The 17,568-nt window shown below is 38.0% G+C and overlaps 1 protein-coding gene across 1 annotated transcript; it reads left to right on the top strand.

Moving 5' to 3' along the window:
• The first annotated feature begins 5,235 nt into the window (after positions 1-5,235).
• nat16 (N-acetyltransferase 16) lies at positions 5,236-6,655 on the top strand. The gene is made up of 3 exons (XM_030779516.1): positions 5,236-5,451; positions 5,630-5,854; positions 6,089-6,655. Exons 1-3 carry the CDS (start codon positions 5,236-5,238, stop codon positions 6,653-6,655), a joined length of 1,008 nt encoding a protein of 335 aa, XP_030635376.1.
• Positions 6,656-17,568: the final 10,913 nt, after the last annotated feature.

Raw genomic sequence — 17,568 nt, 5'->3', positions numbered from 1 at the left:
GCCAGCGCTTGCGTTTTGATGGTGCGTTTGCTGTAAATTCGTATTTACCTGGATTCTGCGTGTCCAAGAAAACTCTCATTTCAGGAGAAAATATAACCTGCTCTATATTTATTCCTCTACTCTCAACTGCACAGTGCTATACCTGTTTAATAAGAGACTGTGTCAGCTTTCGTGATTCATAGGGCTTGTGGTGTAGGTTGCTTGCTGCAGTGGCGATGAGCACGCACCATTGTCATGCTTGGTCAGTTTTACGTCTGTACATTGCTTTTGATGCAATGCTAAGGACTGCAAAGTCGTGGGGACACAGTACAGTATGTATAAGCCTCTACCAATCAGCTTTAAGCCCCCGTCACCCCCACCAGCCCCATCAGCACCTCCCTTGGTTTAAAAAAGATCCATGACATGACCTTATTATTTGCAGGCAGATATTTTTGTTCACTGCATCATGCTATATGAATATTGCTATTTTCATGAATGATTCAGAGCCCTTTTGATAAACAGTCAATATAAAAGCTTTCAGCCATATAGCTTCTTAACATGTGTGCAGTCGGCAATACGAAATATTTAGCATACCCAGGCTGCTGACTCCCTGAATCACCATGAGACTCACCATTACTCATAATGAACATTACATATAAAATCAAGGTAGGCTACTACAGATTGAAAATATTACTATGACATACCTAGATCCCGAAATGGTGATTGATTGGCGTTGAAATAGCAAAACGATGCGGAACACGTGAATGCAAAGGCACAGATTTTGCAGTGGTGTGGTGTTTTGATTTGTTACTTGTGAGCTGATACTCTTCTGTTCTGGCTATCATTCTGTCTGGCTGTACAGCCAGCCACTGCTTTCTTATGATGTAATAGAAATACACTCAATTGTGTAAATAAGCACCTCGTGTGAAACACACACATACACACACAATTATACACATTCTGTGTACTGTGTTGTTATTCTTGGCAAAATATGTTAAGTGTTATATGTTGTACCCATTTGGAGGTGTTCCTACATTTGATCTGGAACCATCCCATGAACATATAATGCTGTTTTCTGGGCTGTGAGAGAGAGAGAGAGAGCGAGGGCCCTGAAGTGATTATAATGTTGCCCTTGTGGCGCCCCGTAAGTTGTTGGGAGAGGCAGCCAACAGCTGCAGACCACACCAGGGAGTTCTGCAGTATATGTGTTCAAATGCATATATCTCCATATATGTCCCGGTTCAATAAACTTTGATGGCTTACCCACTGAGAAACTCTGATTCAACTGGCCGCTCAGCAAATGACCCAAGAAAAGGCTTATAAGTAGCATCTAACATCTTAAGTAAGGTTCTGTGTGTAGTTATAACAAGTGTGTATGTGTCTCATGACTACACACTTTTGTGCAAAATGTTGTGTACATATCTAAAACGAGTATATAAGATGCATTGGGTTCTGTGCCCCTTTTGAGTACTGTAGTCAGTACAAACGCAGTCTTTTCTTGGTGTGTTCATTCTCTTACCTGTTTGGTTAATAAGTTCCTCTCAGTGGAGTCCTTGGTTTTGTGCTTGGTCCTTCCTCACACATGACCATGAATCCGGTTTTTAGGGGAAAAAGTGTCTGTCTACATCAGATTAGTTTTGTGCATTTTTAGTTTATAAAGAATATGACAAAAGGGTCTTTGGTTTGTCCTAAGTTTGAGTTTGAGTTTGGTCACCATAGTCAGTTTAATGAATTTCTACAAAGAGATTGGAGGGCAGTTAAATTTGGACACAATGTGGTTGGTTGCCATAATAACTGTGGTTTTACTGGCTCTATCCCTCTCTGTCTCAGAACTATTAAGGGTAGGAAGATAGACAGAGGGGGAAGGATACAAATATGAGAGCAGAAGGAAAAAGGGAATGGGAAGGATAAAAGTGGAAATGAATAAATCAGAAGAAACCATCTCTCTTATGCGATGCATTCTCGCAAGATGTTCTGTGCCCTGTATACCTGCATACGATGAGAGGTCATTTATGCTTGATGACCCCAAAGGCTGTTCTTTTTGTTTTTGTTTTTTTTTAAATCTAATAACAGTTTTTAATCATTCAGTATTATGTCATGTATTAGAGTAAGGCTTACTGCACAGATGAACTCATGTGAATTTTAACCTAGATTAATGTACGGAAACAAGAAGCAGAGAGCTTGTATCTGTCTATGTGATGTCATAGGATATTACCCATGCATGTTACGTAAACTCAGGACAGTCCGCGCATAGATTATGGAGAATGTATCCTGCTTAAGTATGTCTGCTGCCAGTTCACTTTCCCTCCCTTAAATTCCACTTTCTTTATAACAGTTTTCCGTGTTTCTGTCTCTGTTTTTTTATTGTGTTCTCTCTTGGTTCAGCAGGTAAAATTATTCGTATTTTATGCACGCTCTCTCTCCCTCCCTCTCTCTCTCTCTCTCTCTCTCTCTCTCTCCTCTTTTGTTTCTGTTTTCTGTTTTTTGTTCTTGAGATAGAGCATATTCTGAGCTCTGATGTTTATATAATTTGAGTATCATAAAAATCATACAAGAAATAATGTAAATGATTAATTTCTTTTTTTAAGTGTTGACATCTTTTGCATAACAAATAAACCAAATATTTTATCTATTTCTGAAAACACAACAAGCTTGAATTATATCTAGTTTGTAAATGGAATGGTGGTTTGTAGTTTTGCTTGCCATGCATGTTTTTTAGAGACAAGTGCAGGAATAATTCTCGTGGTATTCTTTACATTCAGTGAGTTGCACTACTGTACATACCTCTGTTCATCTTGTTCTTAGTACCATGTACTACTGTTTACAAATAATAAATGAGAGGATGTTCGAGTCTTTATTGTGAGGACGTATGCTCAAAACAATTTTTAAAAAAAACATATTGACCAACCTCCCATCGTACTTTGACTGTGCAAACTGCGTATAACAACACATCATCGAAAACTACCACAGCACAGCTGGAGTTACATAAAGGTATTAGAGACATTAATGTTACAATTTAGTCTGGAACATTCAATGAACTTTCAGCCTGAGCGGTCTGCATATTGATGATATCACTGATGTCATATCACATTTATTTATTTGTCATCATTTATCATAACTGAGAACGAGGGCTGTCTCACTGATGGGGGTGTCACGTACCTTGCTGTACAGGAAGACCTTACATATATGATATTTAATACATGTTAGGACATTGTGTACTGTTAACATCAGTGAGTTGTCATAAAGGTTATAAAAATGCATGAAAGCTCACTGATCTCGTTCCTTATGTTTGGATGTGTTCAGCAGCATTTTGAAAGTGTTTTGTAGTTCATAGTAAGGGCTTGTGTTGTCCAAACAAAAAGAATCATCAAATGAAATGCAGTCTAAACACTCACCCATCTTCCCATGCTGCGTGATCCCATACACGTTTGATGTGGAAATTAAACTGGGTAAATAACTAGGGTAAATGAATTGGGGATTAAAGACGGTGGGAAACAGAGAGCCAGGGCAAGATGTCAATTAGGGTAGGACAAGAGAAAGAAACAGACTGTCATTGATTTGGCTGAAAACACAGATGTGATGTAAGTTATGGTGTGCTGCCCGGAACAGATTGGAAGCTGAAAGATTCAATGAGAAAGGGTCATGAAAAAAATGAAGATAAATAAACTTTATCCTTCATCACTGATCCACTTAAATGTCACACGAACAACAATCTAGATTATAGTTACCAAATTTAAACTCTCCTTGACCTTAATCTTCTCCTGAAATTCTGTGTTGTAGCTTTATCACACTAAATGTAATGGTACGTCCAGAATTATGATTGATGTGACTCCTCATATGTAATCAGGCGGTGAGCTGTCCACTGATCTACTTAAACCATATTTATTTAAGTGTCTGCTTTTTGATGTCAAACAAAAATTTGAAATTGATTGTGAAACTTTTTACCTAGTCTAAAAAATTCAGCTATGAAAAGTCAGTTTTATGCAGCTATATCTATGATGTACATGGTCAGGGATAAGATGTTTTCCAGTTCTGAAGCTCTGATGTAAACATTCCACTGAAGATAGCGCGCATGCCAAAAGATTAAGATTTAAACAAATAGTGAATACCTTCCGAGTTCATTTGAACAGGAATGAATAATTCTCATTTCACGCTCACTAGAGAGGAATGTCAACACATTTCCTGTTTGCCGCACCCATCCGAAGCACTGTTGGATGACAACAGGCTAGGCGATTAGTCCATTTTAGCAGTGTACTGGGTGGAAAAGTACCAGAGTGTTTTACTTCTAATTTGAACCAGGCACACAGGCGCTGTGTTTTCTCTGGGATATACCATGGTATTTCTTCCAGCAGGCAGATTCTGGGGATCTGTCAGCTTTTCAACAGCTCAATCCTCTGTTCTCACTGTCCATACATGCATGCCTGCACTCCTCTCTCTGCCCATCCATCCATCTTTTCCCTCACTCTGCCTTGATACCAGCCCATACTTCTAATCCTTTCTCTTCTTAGCTGGGAAAAATGTGTTTGTTTTCGGAAATGATCCAGGCCAGAGCGGTAGAGAGGGAATTAGTGAAGGGATTAGGGAGCTGGCAGTAGAGGTAGGGACTGGAAGGGTGGGGAAATTTTGAGGAACACTGCCAGCTGCCTCTGTTGGTGCTACCCTGGTGCCAGCCTGGCAAATGAAAGTAAACAATGTACCATTTTACCACTCAACTTCCCATGGCCTTCAGTTTTGAAGCACTAACGCTTTGAATCATTTGAGTAATCAGTCCACAGGCAGTGATTGGTCATTATGAGGTCTTCCCTGTGTCTTGGCTGCCCGAGAGTCAGTATCATCTAAGTTTGTAAACTTTGTTGGTGAAAAAGATAGAAGGTGTTTCCTAAAGGCATTTTACCAAAGGTCTCTGCTCTGAGTCCACGAATAAGCAGGGCAGCTGTAGTTGTGGCAAAAAAGACTTTGATAGGGACTTTTTGATTAAACAGGGTTTAAGGAATTTGAAGAGTTTAAACCATTGTTTTGGAATGGTTTAGTTATCAGTGTAATACAAAGCTTGTTTGATCAGGATCAATTGGTTCTGCTTCAAGAGGTTGGTTTCAGGTGGAAATATTGTTTATTAAACTGAGTTCAACAGACAAAATGATTTTCTGTTCTCTTTTTCTCTCTCTCTCTCTCTCTCTCTCTCTCTCTCTCTCTCTCTCTTTCTCTCTGCCTCTCTCTCTGTCTTTTTGTCTTTCTTACCACCAGAGGTAGGTAAGGATGAAAATCGAAAACAGCCTTCCTTGCCCTCAGCTGCCTGAGACCCCTCCTCAGACAGAGCTTCAGTTCACCGTGGCAACAGAGGAGGATTTTGACGATATCATGGCAATGAGTCAAGATATCTATGGCGGCCTAGATTATCTGCCCACACGCTACCAAGCATGGCTACAGGAATCGAACCGCACTGTTATTCTGGCTCGCAAGCAAGGCAAAGTGGTAAGACTAAATATCATGTTCTGAACTCCAAGCAGACATTAGACAACATACTTCTACATGACATTGCAGATGAGTCTGTGCTTGAAACATCAAAACAAAAAGAAATCCATGGAAAGTCTCTTACATGACTCTGTTTCCTTTCCTACAAAAATGTAAATCTCTACATTTATAATTCCAGATTGCACTTGAGTCAGTGTGTGTTATTGATGATGGAGAGACCATGCTGGTTGAGGGACTACGTGTAGCACCACAGGAAAGGGGGAAGGGTGTAGCTGGGGTGCTGCTCCGCTTTTGTTCCCAACTGATCAAGTCCAAGTATCCTGAGGTCAAAGTGACCCGACTGACCAGAGATGACAAACTCGGCCCCAAGGACTTCCAAAAATACCGGCTCATCACCAAACAGGTAGGAGCTACTTGTTTGGTAGACTGCTTGGCAGATGAAGTTAAAATACCTTTGATAATGGTCTGGCTATTTATTTCAGCTGTTATTTTTTCCATGTGAGAGATGGCACCTGTTCATAATTCTGAAGGCATGATCTAACAATGATTTTTTTTTTATGATAATGCCACACTTAAACTATGGTATCTCATTATCTCTTCACATTTTCTCACGCCATTACCAAACTCTTGCCTAAAGGGAATTCTCCTGGTTCGTTTTTGTGCTGAAGACCTCAAGCTTCGCCTGGCCGAACTTGGGCCCGACATTGGTCTCCCTGGTGACAGCCTCCCTGCTCCAAAGCCGCCCGTGCGCCTGGAGCAAGCAGAGGTGCTTGACCTCTTTTTGAGCAGCGAGCTGATGCAGGATGTTCTACCCAATGCCACCATCGTGCAGGACTGGCAGCCATTCAAGCCGTTGCCAAGCAACATGGACATACTCCTGAAGAAAGACATTGATTGGATGGTAGACGACGCCAGTCAGCCCTCGGTAGCCAGCCTGTGCACCTTTCCGTTCCATGTGCCCATCGGCGAAGACTGGTTTTACCTCAACATTGATGTGTTTGGGAAAGACCTGAGGCTGGCTGTGCAGCAACTGCTCTGCCACCTCCGGCGCCACACTGGTACCCTGAAGGGCCACGTGATGTGTCAGGTGTTCTTGGATCCACCACTTTGGAAGCCCATGGCAGATTTCTTCCGGCAGACCCTGGGAGTGGAGCTGGTGAAGGAATACACTGAGCAATGTGTGGTGGAGTCTGATGTCGTGTAGCCAGGGCCAATTGCTAATTTGATTGAGGATTCAAACATGTCAGACACTCCTTCCTTCCCCCCCTAGTCCCCGTCTCCTCCAAATAAGAATTACGTCTCTCTTTTGTAAGAGTGCAAAACTCCAACAACAACACCATGATGGTCTAGCATCTCTCAGATAGTTTCTTCTTATGCATCTTAAGGAATAAAATCTGATTGAGCCAGTGAAATATGAACTGAAGATGCTAAAATTTCCCCTAAAAAAAAGTATGGAAGGAAAAAATACTTGAATACTCTTTGAAAATTAAAACCTTGTGCTCGTGTAAATTCAGTTATAAAATATCCCACAACAAGAAGTGCTGATAAAACAAAATGAAATTTAGACAGAAAAACCCATGTCAAGCACTAGTTCATTTTGGTCCCTTTCTTTGTACATAAATATACAGATATCTATACATATACGGAGTTGCAAATAGGACTGCACAACTCATAGGCACTTTATAACAACTTATATGGCACCTTGTGCTATAGATTAGAGAGTGGATGGAACTGGTTGCTTTTATTAGCCTGCAATCTTTGAACATTGCGTAGCATCGGTAAATGTGAAGGGAGCCTGACTAAATCTCATTTAACCATTTAGAATCAAATCTAAAATTCTCAATGAATTTTATTAAACTAAACTTTCTTATTTATAGTTGTACCTTGAAAGAGCAGTAAAACATTTCATATACTATATGTTCCGTAAACCACTTTCAGGACAGGTAGCTCTTATCGACCTCAAAGTTCTTAAAACCTCCTGTTTATGATTTTCAGGGTGTCTGAGATTTTTGTTTTAAGTTATGCAAGTAGATCCTATGGCTAATGTTTTCATTTGTTGTTTATGTTTGACCGCGGCTCCAGAAATTTAACATATTAATGCAGGAGATGCAGAAAAATTATAAATGTCTCTCTATGTGCTGTTCAGTTATCCATTTGAAGATTGCTAATATATTGTATTACTGTAAAAACAATAGAAACGTAGCCAAAGCTAAGTTAGACAATAATATTGGGTTTGTTGTTGTTTATTTGTTTTAGACATCTACATGCTGTCAAACCCCTTGCTCACAAAATTTAAAAAGATTAAATTACAAAATGTTGCCAGAATGCAACATTACTTGTATTACTTAACTTACATAAAACTACCAAAGTCATCTTAACAATAGTATTGGCAACAAAACTCGGAAAGGCTATGTCCCTTGATAATCGCAGTCTATGTTACTATGTTACATACAAATTAAGATTAACCAGACTCTGGTCATTAACATAAACTCTTCGTCACTATCAGTCATCCTTAGGTGCCCTCACAGCCTAATATCTTAAATAAAAAAAGATAAAACAGCTGATTATTCAGAAGATGGAGAAACCATCACAATTCTTAGATCACATTCCATCAACTTTCCGCAGGATTACGATGATCTGACATTTAATGGCACTGAGCATTTTTCACACTTAGAAGCTACAGTTAATAAAAGAAAAGAAGAGGATGGCCTGTCTGTTTTAGCTTGACTCAGGGGACAACAGTACTCATCGACAATAAAAGAAAAAAAAAGGAACAGAACTCTGAAAAAAAAAGGAAAAATCTTCTCAGGAGGAGAAACTAGACAGTAATTTTAACCCACATCACCACTGGCCTTTGAAGGCAGCTCAAGGAAGGAGGAAAGTTATTAAACATGAACATTTTTCATTGAACTTTCCAGGTATACTTTGCGGAATTCTTTTTAGAGAAGCATTGACATTCAGAAGGAGAATCACATTCTTGATCATTGGGAAAAAAAACCACCCCAAAGGCATTGAGATAAAGCCCAGTGAGCTTTCAGTTAGACCTGTCAGAAAAACCAACCAACTTCTTAAAAACACAACATCAGTGGCACACTATCCCCGTCAAGATCTCAAAACGGTACTGGCTATTGGACACGTTCAATGGATACCACGTAACACCGAGTGAGGATGAGGAATCCCTTTACTGATCTTATAGCTGAGAGTGTGAAGAGGAGAAGAAAGAAGAAGTGAGTGCCGAACAGTGATGAAGTGGAGAGAAGTGAAAGTCATCCATTATTCACTCACTTCTTCAAACATCCAACCCAACACCCAACTCTTCCCTACTCTACCACCCACATTTACATGCAACTACCTGATCTGCAACCACATCTTACATAGTAAGCTTCCCACCTTTATCAATGAGAAAGGTGAAATACTCTATACAAACACGTTAGCCCCACCTGTTACTCTCGACAAAAATGCCCACTCTTGATTTGGCAGTTTGTAATACTCTAACCTTAAAACATTGAATTACCACATCAAAGTTAGTTGAATAATGCTCATATTGGCTATTTTTTTAATAGTAAAGAAATTAAGCAAAAATAAATTAAGACAGCATACGATGCACAATAAATCAGTTTTTTTTTTGCTATTTTAAAATATACAATTTGGACATAAATTTTGTTTCCCAGAACCCAGGCAATTGGACATCAGGTAAATTATACTATACATATATTTTCTTCTCAGCTTCTAAGTTTCTTCAAAGATTGAGTCTCTTTTTTTGACCATTATTACACTGCTCCAGCCATATGTTACCGTTTTAGCTGACTGTTTACATTAATACGCTGTGTGCATTGTTGTTAAACCTACTGGTATATTTTTGTTTTGTATTGGACCTTGTAATGTCGGTATTGTTTTTTGTGGCACTGCTGTGTCCTCACGACAATGATATTCCATAACAGAATGACCAGAATGAATCAGATTTCGCAGCTGGCACTATGAAAGATTTAAAGTCAGATTGTGACTGATGTGGTAACACTGAAGGGATTGGTTTTAACACTACATAGATTCTGTAAAGTTCCCAAAGCCATTAAGGAAAATATGTCCTCTTAAAAAAGGCCCATTGATTCTGTCTATGTAACACAACCAATTTATTATTCATATATATTCTATCAGATGCCCACTGTGAGTAGGAGGTGTTGTGTTAAAAACACTCTATCACTGCAGGAAAAAAGGAAGACCAATTCCTCGTCCTCACTTGGACTGCATTCCATGGTTCTTTGTTGAATTTGACTAATTTCTTCAATAAGTGGAAGGTGACCTGTTATACTGGTGTAATGCCTGCAGTGAAAATAGGAAATTTATACATGTGCACGCATAGTGTCTTTCTGCTGAATCAGTGTAGTTGCTGGTATTTATAAATGCTGCTATGTTTGCAGTTTAGTAATACCTCACAAAAACATAAAAGGCCTCATGGTAAACAAGGTTATGTAACCCATGTACTTATCTTTTGTTGTGCGTAATGACATACAGAATATGTGGTATATGAAGGCCAGTGTATTGTTCAGCCTCTCTTCAGTGTACAAAATGACATGACATGAATGAAGGCTTTGTATGTTTTGAGCTTAAAGGGGAAAACAAAGGAAGAGAGAACTATTCTGTAAAAAAAAAAAAAAACCAAACAAAACCCTGTATGATGTACTGCTGTTTTTGGCTTAATATTGCCAAAAAAGAAATATAAAAAAAAAACACATGATTTTGGGAATTGTTAAAAGGGCATTCATTGCTTGTGTTTGACACAACGACTGCTACATCAGATTCTAAAAATTCAAAACTTTAGAGACTCCAAAGTGTCTGGAAATGGCCCTTCATCTTGTCTCAGAATACCAGATAGTTGGTGATATTATTAAAATGCAGATGGTTTGATTGGTTTAAAATCATAATCTCCATTTCTTTTCTCCTTAAAGCACATGCTCCGTTGTATTAACTTAATGACACATGCTCTAATTATTGTATGCTTTTTTTTTTTTAAATGATATATCATGACATTTTTCTTAGCTATTCTGTATAGCTACATAATTGGTAACATGTGAACTGGGACCATACAAAACCAAACTCTATGTGAGCCTGCACTGCATGTTTGCCTCCAGCACTAGAAATAGCTATGTTAGCAATGTTTATTTCAACCCAGTCTGTCACCTCAGTAATTGTCTGAGCCGGCACAGCTTGATGAATTTATTTATGGGTCTCCAACGAGTGGTCGAAGTCAGACAATTTACCACAGATACAAATAAACTTGATGAAAGGTTTATATGTGGAGAAGTCCAAAGATTGGTGGTTTCAAAGAATATAATCCATTATTAATCTACATCCATGGCAAGGTATTTTGTCACCAGATTATATATGATTTTATGATTCATGATGTACCACTGGAACAATGAAATCTATGCATAATGTTTGCAGCAAATATTTTTCAAGCCAAAATGAGCTGTCCATTGGTGACCTCTGCTACTATGCCATGGATACATCTTTGGGAAATTGTTTGAAAATGTTTGCATTTCACAATTTTAAACGTTTAATTTATTTATTTGTTGATTTTTCACACCTCTCCTTCACTTCCTTTAGCTTTGCTGACATTGTTTCCCAGATGTATTTCTTGGGTGCCAGAAAATCCTTGCTAACTAACTCTACTGTCTTAGTGCCATGAAGATGTAGCTGTGAATAGAACACTGGGGGTTACTGAGTAGTTCTAGAATTGGAATCCAAGTTTTGTGTTCATTCCCTGAACAGCAGGCACAGTTCCATAAGGGATATATCAGATGTTAGGGTTATGTTGTGGCATCACGTGAACTCAAATAGGAATTGGCTTTTAACTTTCTTTTCCTGAAATGGCAACAAAGACAGTTGGAAGATAGAGGACAAGGTTAGGGTTAGGGTTATTCTTGGGTAGCTGGTAATTGAAGGAAGCATCTGGTCACGTTACCACTCTGATAATGAAAGAACTGTCCATATGAGATAACTCCTTTAGAAGTTCTGTTTAGGTTCATAGGTACTGTGTGCAGTACTAAGCTTTTCATTGCCATTTTTGAAAAAAAAAAAGTCTCAAGAGACAACAGAGATGGTATTATAGTAACAGTGCAGTGTTGTGAGCATTTACCCTAACCCACACTCACACAGCTGCTGTATTAGCTGTCAGGTGTAGTTTCAAGTGAGTGAAATACAATCTGGTGTTTTCCTTGCAGTGTCAGGTTGCGTGGACATTATGCCTACTTAGATGTAGAGTTACCATCTAAGCTCTAGGGGTCCTGACCTTCCACTTGATCTCCTGGGTCCTATCACCATAAAGGATGAATGGAAAAACCTTTGTAAGAAAGGACAGAGATGAAACAGTTAGCAGAAGAGTATAGTGGAGAATGTAGAGAATTCCATTATTCGTTTCACTCCAGACAAAAGAAACACTAATTCATGTCATGTTATGTCATATTTCTCTCCTTCTCAGCCTTTTTTCAGCCTTTTTTTTTACTGTTTTGTTTCACATTTTATTACCTGTCTCTGCTATGACTTTTGAAATCTGTGGTTTAAAGTATATTTCTTGTACATTTGTTTAAGGGCAGTGTTGTTTGATGATGAGCTGTGCCTCTGGTTAAATTGGACATAACGTGTTGAAGGAACGCAAAGGGAAAAGCAACACCAAATTTTTGACAGTTTCTCATAACATCCATGGCCCAACACGTGGCTGTTAATAATTATAATTCATATACTCATGATTGAAAAACACAACCACATGTTCCGATCGATGCTATTGGTGTTGGATTTCCTCAAACTATGTGCAACTGTATGCTGTTCATTTCTGTAGATTGTTTTGTGCCGAGTTTGGAAGTAAAAGGCAACTGGATTGCATAAAGCATGACAGTGCATATGGGATTTACGTGAAACAATGTGCTTCACATCAAAGCAAAACTGAATTTACTTGTAACGGTTATTTATTCATTTTATATATTTTTTTTTTACCTTTATGCAGGTGTGTATCAGGTGTGTAACGTACAGTATGTGACTGATTTGGAAGGTGAAATTGAAGAAGTGTTTCAAAAAGGCATGTCGTTATGCTGCTTTTCAATTAGTCTTGGAGTTTTACATGCCCCATAATGCACTTTAAAACAGAGGTTCCAGTTGCGTTATTGCATCCAAAGCACAATAGTGTTTGAATACCAGACTCATTTAATTTTGCTATATCAGACATGGTCATCGAGTGGCACTAGACACAGGTGCTCAGTTGAAAAGTCCAATGAATATTCCTGGGTATATTTGCTTAGAAAATGAATGCAGGTTATATCATATTGTTTGACAACCTGATGGCATCCTTCAAAACACTGGGGTAGCTGTTGGTCTAACCACGCGTCAGTGCTTACCAAAGCGAAAATGTCTTGGATACAAGTCCAACAAAGGCAGCACACAGGATAAATTTTGTCCCTGTGAATTAACATCAATGCCACTGCATCTATAACAAACTAAAAACAGAGTCCGCAGTACTGTAATAACAGTTGTGCCTAAAAGAGATTTTCCAATTTTTCTAATCTGACTCAACAGCTGACAGATGTCTTCTAGCTAAAACATAAACATCTAACTCATTCATAGACAAGGTCATTATTTCAGAAACAGGACCTGTGACAATATCCTACCTTCTATTCATTGGGGTTGATCTAAATGACCAAGGTCTGAATGAATGTGTATGTACCAGTCCCAGACTTTAAAGTTTGGGTTTGGGTTTGAAAATTCTTATCCATTTCAATGCAGAGTGAACCTAAGAGGGGGCACCAGGTTCCCATGCAAGAGATGGGTTTGAGTTTTTGCAAATCTCATTCCCTTGATGTGGCTGTGGCTGTTGAGTTTTTCGTTCACTGTATCTCACCATACCTCTAATATGCACCCTTTCATATTGAGTGTTTGTGCCTAGATTTTGCCAACGAAAACAATCTGAAAGTAAATTACATTATTGGAAACTTTGTTTTTATTTTTTTTTTTTTCCCTCAAATTGTGACAAGGTGGGATATTCATACAAAACTCAATGTCAGCTGTCAGTCAAGGGGGTGAAAACAGTTTCAATGCCATTCAAAGGCATTTTATGGTTATGTGGATGAAATGTAACTTTTCATTTTTTAAGGCATTGTTTTTTTGTTTTTTTTAATAACCCAACTAGGCTGCTGATTCTCAAGCGGTGATTTGAAAACTAATTGAGAAATATTTTGTTATTTTCTTTATTCTCTTTTTTTTCATCAAAATTGTGAGAGATGCAAAACTATTTTAAATACAGTACTTTTTTTAAAAAAAAAAACCCTTTGAGAGGTCCATGAGAGATCATTGGTATGTTTTGTCTTGTGTGAAGAGGGGGGAGGGAGGGGGCTGACTTCAGCATGGCTAGGTTTACACTGGGAAAAAAATGACTTCAAACATACTTAAATATTTAACGCCTCTTTTTTTCTCTTTCCGTTCATCTCATTTACAGTTCTGCTTCAGCTTTTTAGTGTATATACCTGCAAAACTTAGACAAACCAAATAGCATAGCATGAAACTAAACAATGGATAGTTGATATAGTTTTTGGGAAATTGAAGAAGGGACGTAACTAGAGAATGCAGATCCAGATGCTACTGACACACACACACGCACTTACACATACAGACACGCACACGCACATGCACATACACACACACACGCACACACACACACACACACACGCACACGCACGCACGCTCAATTAATTTCGGTGTAAACCTAGCCATTATTTGTTCATTAGATACACTTTTAGAAGGTGTGTAAACTTAAACTGATTGCTGTTTAAAGTGTTAGAAATGCTTATCATAGTATAATAGTTAAGGATTTTTTGTCTGCTTGCATTATGTTTATTATTGTGTGGTGCTGTAATTGTGTGCATCTTTAAATACCTCTCTCATTATGTACTTGATAAGTAGCCTAAAGAGAAACTTCTAACATTCAAAAACTTAGACATTAGTAAGATATGTGTGAAAATGGTAGAAGCGACAGACATTAAATATTGTGAAACTGTAGAAAATTGCAAGGTAACTCTAATATTGTTAGCACTCCTTTGCAAAGCATTTGACATTTCTAATGTATGCGTATGTGGTAGGTTTTGTTTTGTTTTGGGTGGTTTTTTTTTTAGGAATAACTATCTAAGGACAGAGAAAAGGCTAAGACCACAATGTAAGTAATGTCTGTAAAGTTGAAAATGAGCAAAGCAGATCAGTCTAATCTTGAAGTCGCTTGGTTTTCAGAAGTTTTCTGTTAACTTTTTTTTTTTTTTAATTTTTCATCCATTTCTCTGTTTAAATTTCGTTTTACTATTATTATTTTAATTACTATTATTAGGTGTAAAAGCAAAAATAGTGTTTGCATGCCAGTGTTTTTTTCTTTTCATTTTTCTCTCGCTTATTTTTGTATACAAGAGTTTGCTCTATGTACCACAGAGCTTTTTATGGGAAAGGAAAAAGAGAATTAGGGTTTAAATTGTGCTTTACAGGGAGAAAGAACTTCTCTGTCTGGGCATTTTATGTTTTATTGACAGAGCACATCTTCGATATGCGTGGAATCAAAAATTTCTCTAAAGTTCTCTAAAATCTTAAATGCGGAGCATTTGTGTACAGTGTGGATTCGTGGGTATTAATAGAATACACAACGCGCACAGTTCAGTGAACTATCTTTTTAAATTGGTAAATTGCATCGGAGGCTCAAACTTAAATTACTTGAATTACCCAAATGAAGTATCTAAAGTGTGTTTGAGAGACAAGTTTCATGTTCCTAACAGAAGGTGATTATTACATTATTTAATTTCGAAACATATTTTAGCTACTAATACACATTACAGTTAAAGCTCCAAAAAAGTTAATGGCACATGAAATATCACTTCCTGAAAAAGAAAAGAAAAGAAAGGAAAAACTTCAGCAATTTAATTTGAAAGCTGTCTTTGGTTGTTTGTGGTGATTCTGTTTTACTGTGTATTTTAAGTTCCATTAACTCAGGTATACACCATGAGAAAACATTTTTTTGGTATGAAGTCCCATAAGTGATCTAGACATCATTGCAGTTTACTAGAGCATCCATGCCCTAGAGGCCTCCTCCTGAGTCCAGTCGTTTAAAATGGCCAAACCCGTGAAATTACTGCATACTGATTATTGAGCAGAGAGCAAAATTCATGTTACCTACATCCAGCTTACATGTGATCAAACTGTTGCAATGTGACGCACGTACAGGGTACGGTAAAGGCATTCTCAAAAACAAGCTTGCTGTAAATCTGAGAAAAAACAAACAAACAATGAAATGAAAGCAACAACAGAAAAAAAACTGCATGCCCTGTTGAAAAATTGCATGCCTGTGTTCAAAAGGAGGACTGTGAAAACGTTTGGTGTCAGATGATTCAAATAACCATTCCTTTCATCGCTGTTTGTATACAGAGATGTCAAAATTTGGTTGTTCTCACCATTTATTTGTATTTTTTTTTTTTTTTTTTTGGTAGCACTTTGTATCAGGTGGTTGTTCATAGCTGTTCATACTGTCATATATTGTGTCAATAAAACATGCTATGAGCATGGTCAAAAGTGACACCTGCGAAGAAAAAGTACGGCATAAACAAACTGATACGAACCGTTTAGTCGATTGGTTTTCATCAAGCCCATGCGCACAGCAGGATTTTTTTGACACATTATATTGCATTGGTAGCTTGTGAATGGCTATGTGTGAACTCCTGGGCCAGAGGACTACTGTTGTGTGGAGGAGATGTGGTTGTGCAAAAAGGACTGCAGAGATGTTTGTAGTGTTGTTGCAATGTGGCATAGGTATGAACAAAAATGCTTCCTTTCAGAGTAGTGTAGTCACGTTTCTTTAGTCTATGCTGTGGTCAAAGTAGCTGCGTTGCTGTATGAATACCTATAGATACATACACATATATACACATATATATATATATATATATATAAGTAGGTTTGCTTTTTAACAGTGGATCAAATTAACCTCTTATTGGGAGAGATACATTTTGTTTTGTGTGTGCGTGTGTGTGTGTATACCCAATTTGTGAATTGTACTGCGCCACCTAACAATAAACAGTAAGTAAAAAAAAAAAAAAAAAAAAAACAGAAAAAAAAAAAATAACACCCCAATCCACTCCTTCCCCAAAACAAAAAGATGAAAGACCTAAGACTTGTTCTTTTTTGTCGTAATAGAAAAATAGACAGTGAGGGGAAGGGGGAAAGTCTCTGGTTGTGATGACCAGTCCCATATTCTCGTTTTGGTCTTTCTTACTTGTCTAAGTCTGTTTTATTAACAGCCTACACAGATGAGTATCAAACGATAGCTAAAGTGCATGACTGTGCAACACACAACACAACAAATTCTCAACACGTATGCCGAAACGGAATAAAAACCATGTTGTGCAAGCAGACACCTGCATGTTCATGATCAACGTGTGTTTAAGGAGGGGGCTTTTTTTTCAAACTTCTATAGATCAGAAATGTTTAAATGACTCTTGTCTGAACCGTTCAATATTAACTTTAAAGCACTACCAACAGGCCATGCTTTTATTTTGAGTGAGGGAAAAAATTGATCACCCACGTAGATATTGGCTTGTCGAATACCACGTGTGTTGTTTTATAGCGGTGACTTTGCCAAAGGGTAATGTTGAGGTAACACATATAAAAGCTGATTCCCAGAATATGTGTTCACCCCATCAGTGTCATTAGTACAAACTTCTGTTATTGACGTGGAAAAAAAAAATCCAACTCAGCCATATAACTGCTGTGGTATTATTAAGAGAGAGAGAGAGAGAGAGAATCACCAAGGGATGATTGTGGGTTTATGTCTATAAGAGGGACCTTGTGAAATTTTGGGCTCAGCTCTGCTGATACGTAGAGCAGGTGCCAGTGTTTAGTCAGGCCTCCCAAGGCTTTACTCGCACTTGCCTTTAGTAATGAGACCGTAGATGGTGCCTACTGCATAACTGACAGAAACACATGGCCCCCTCTTGAAAAAGCCTAAAAGTGATGGAAGCTCAACTGGAAAAGGTGAACAATTGGGAATGAATTGTGGAGTATGCATAAAAAAGCACTTGGGTTTAATCAAAAATCATGATCGCA

This window comes from Chanos chanos, chromosome 7, assembly GCF_902362185.1.
Source record: "Chanos chanos chromosome 7, fChaCha1.1, whole genome shotgun sequence".
In the NCBI taxonomy this organism is placed as follows: domain Eukaryota; kingdom Metazoa; phylum Chordata; class Actinopteri; order Gonorynchiformes; family Chanidae; genus Chanos; species Chanos chanos.
The sequence above is the reverse complement of the archived record's forward strand: the minus strand, read 5'-3'. Positions and strand labels throughout refer to the sequence as shown.

Bases quoted from the DNA above. Each gene is read 5' to 3' on its own strand.
- nat16 (XM_030779516.1), top strand. From the start codon at position 5,236: ATGAAAATCGAAAACAGCCTTCCTTGCCCTCAGCTGCCTGAGACCCCT. The intron at 5,452-5,629 runs GTAAGACTAAAT...TTATAATTCCAG, and splicing joins CTCGCAAGCAAGGCAAAGTG to ATTGCACTTGAGTCAGTGTG. The intron at 5,855-6,088 runs GTAGGAGCTACT...TCTTGCCTAAAG, and splicing joins ACCGGCTCATCACCAAACAG to GGAATTCTCCTGGTTCGTTT.